This window comes from Limulus polyphemus, unplaced genomic scaffold (genome assembly GCF_000517525.1).
Source record: "Limulus polyphemus unplaced genomic scaffold, Limulus_polyphemus-2.1.2 Scaffold132, whole genome shotgun sequence".
Lineage (NCBI taxonomy): Eukaryota > Metazoa > Arthropoda > Merostomata > Xiphosura > Limulidae > Limulus > Limulus polyphemus.
In genome coordinates, this window is record NW_013665742.1 from 999,246 (window position 1) to 1,000,951 (window position 1,706).

Here is a 1,706-nt window from a genome sequence, read left to right on the forward strand (position 1 = left end):
GGTCTTAACTTTTTCCTAGGTGTATATATATATATATACGTTTCCTTTAAAATGACACAACGTGTTGAAATTAAACAAAACACAGTTTCTGCATTACTATTTTAAGCCTAAGTTTTTAACAAATAAATAGCTACATATAGTTTCATAAAGAAAATTTTACAACGTAATTAACCATCCTGGTCAAGTTTTAGTAATAAATACTTTTTTATTGATTATCTATGACAGTTACTTAAACTACAAAATTATTAATTTTATGAAATGTTAGAAATATTTCAAGGTACATAAAATAAATAAGACATTTAAAGTAATTAATGTATTAACGAAGACTAAATACAATATAATACACTACAATTCATATGAGATATCGTACAATATTATTTTTGGTTTAGTTCTTTAGATACACATTTCTATCCAAAAATAAAAATGTATGAATATCAAACGCCCTAAAATAAGTAAAATCGATCCTAAATTATTATCTAAGCTTACTGCTTACGTTATGACACACTTACACAAAGCGTTGATTGCATGGCTGGAAGAAAACGCTGTGACACATAAAGTTACGTTTTTCTGTCGCAGAATTTCATCGGTAGAATGTTACTAAAACGAGCGAATGCAGACTTGAGAAACTTTTAGCAGCCGCTGAATAAATTCCATCATAAATACTTTCAGTAGGCTTAAGCAACACATCAATGCATTCCGTACTATGTCGAAACGGAAATGAGGATCATTTATTCTACATGTTAAAAAATATATCTTTACAAAATGGTATTCTATCTTAAAAGATCTAGACGATCAGACATGCGGTATTTTCGAAAATCTAAATAAGTTTCATAATATTTTATTCTGTCCTGAAAACTCGATTGGAATGCAAGGTTTCTGGTCAAATGCTGCACTAGTGTAAAGCGCTAGGACATGATAGATCTCACAGCTTGCATTTCAACAGGAAACATAATACGTTTTGATGGCATATTCCATTAAATCTTTCAGCGATAAAGTCGGAGCGATACTTGTCATCGACGATACATTTGGGCAGTAAAAGTATCTCATTGTTATTTTTTTATATATCAGTATTTTTTAAAGGTATTACCATCGAACGAAATAACCGTCCCTATGGGCTGAAGCTGTTCGCACGTTGTATAAAATTTTAAGTTAGATGATTATAATTTTATTCAGAACACAAAACCGAGTGATTTAAAGTGTGTGATAGTGTTTAGAGGTGCGAAACACGCTTTTAAATTGAGAACCTGGAGATAAGTATATATATATATTTCCTCCTCTTTAGTTCCACCTGCTGATCCTTTAGTGCTTAACGAAGAAGGCAAAGAACTCAAAGGAACGATAGGTCCGTTTAATGAAGGTGATACGATCAAGCTCCTTTGTAAATCTATTGGAGGTAAGACACTCGTGATTTCTTATCATTATGATGTAGATAAACAAATATAAATAAATGGAATGATATATGTATTGACTGACGGAGAAAAAAAAAGACAGTTAGACAGATATAAATTTTCGATAAAGGTAACTATCACTTTATGATGAACTTACCTATTTTCTGTTGTAACGAACGCTAGTTGATATAGGGGATTATGAGAAATATTTTTGCTAATCGCATTATAAATCCCGTTCGTGTTGGTTCATATTTTCATAACTGTTTCAATAACGCCCCCCCCCCAGTGGCCCAGCGGTATGTCTGCGGACTTGCAACG

At 31.9% G+C, this 1,706-nt stretch overlaps 1 protein-coding gene across 9 annotated transcripts in view; it reads left to right on the top strand.

The window, feature by feature from the left end:
• Positions 1-1,706, top strand: part of LOC106473645 (kin of IRRE-like protein 3) — a 345,725-nt gene that overhangs the window by 282,815 nt on the left and 61,204 nt on the right. For all 9 annotated transcript variants that reach the window (XR_002614039.1, XR_002614036.1, XR_002614035.1 and 6 more), the window contains one exon: positions 1,283-1,393. Coding sequence is in view for 1 of the 9 variants with exons in the window: in XM_022403114.1 (XP_022258822.1) it covers positions 1,283-1,393 (111 nt within the window). In the remaining 8 variants the exon portion in view is untranslated. The remainder of the gene's footprint in view (positions 1-1,282; positions 1,394-1,706) is intronic.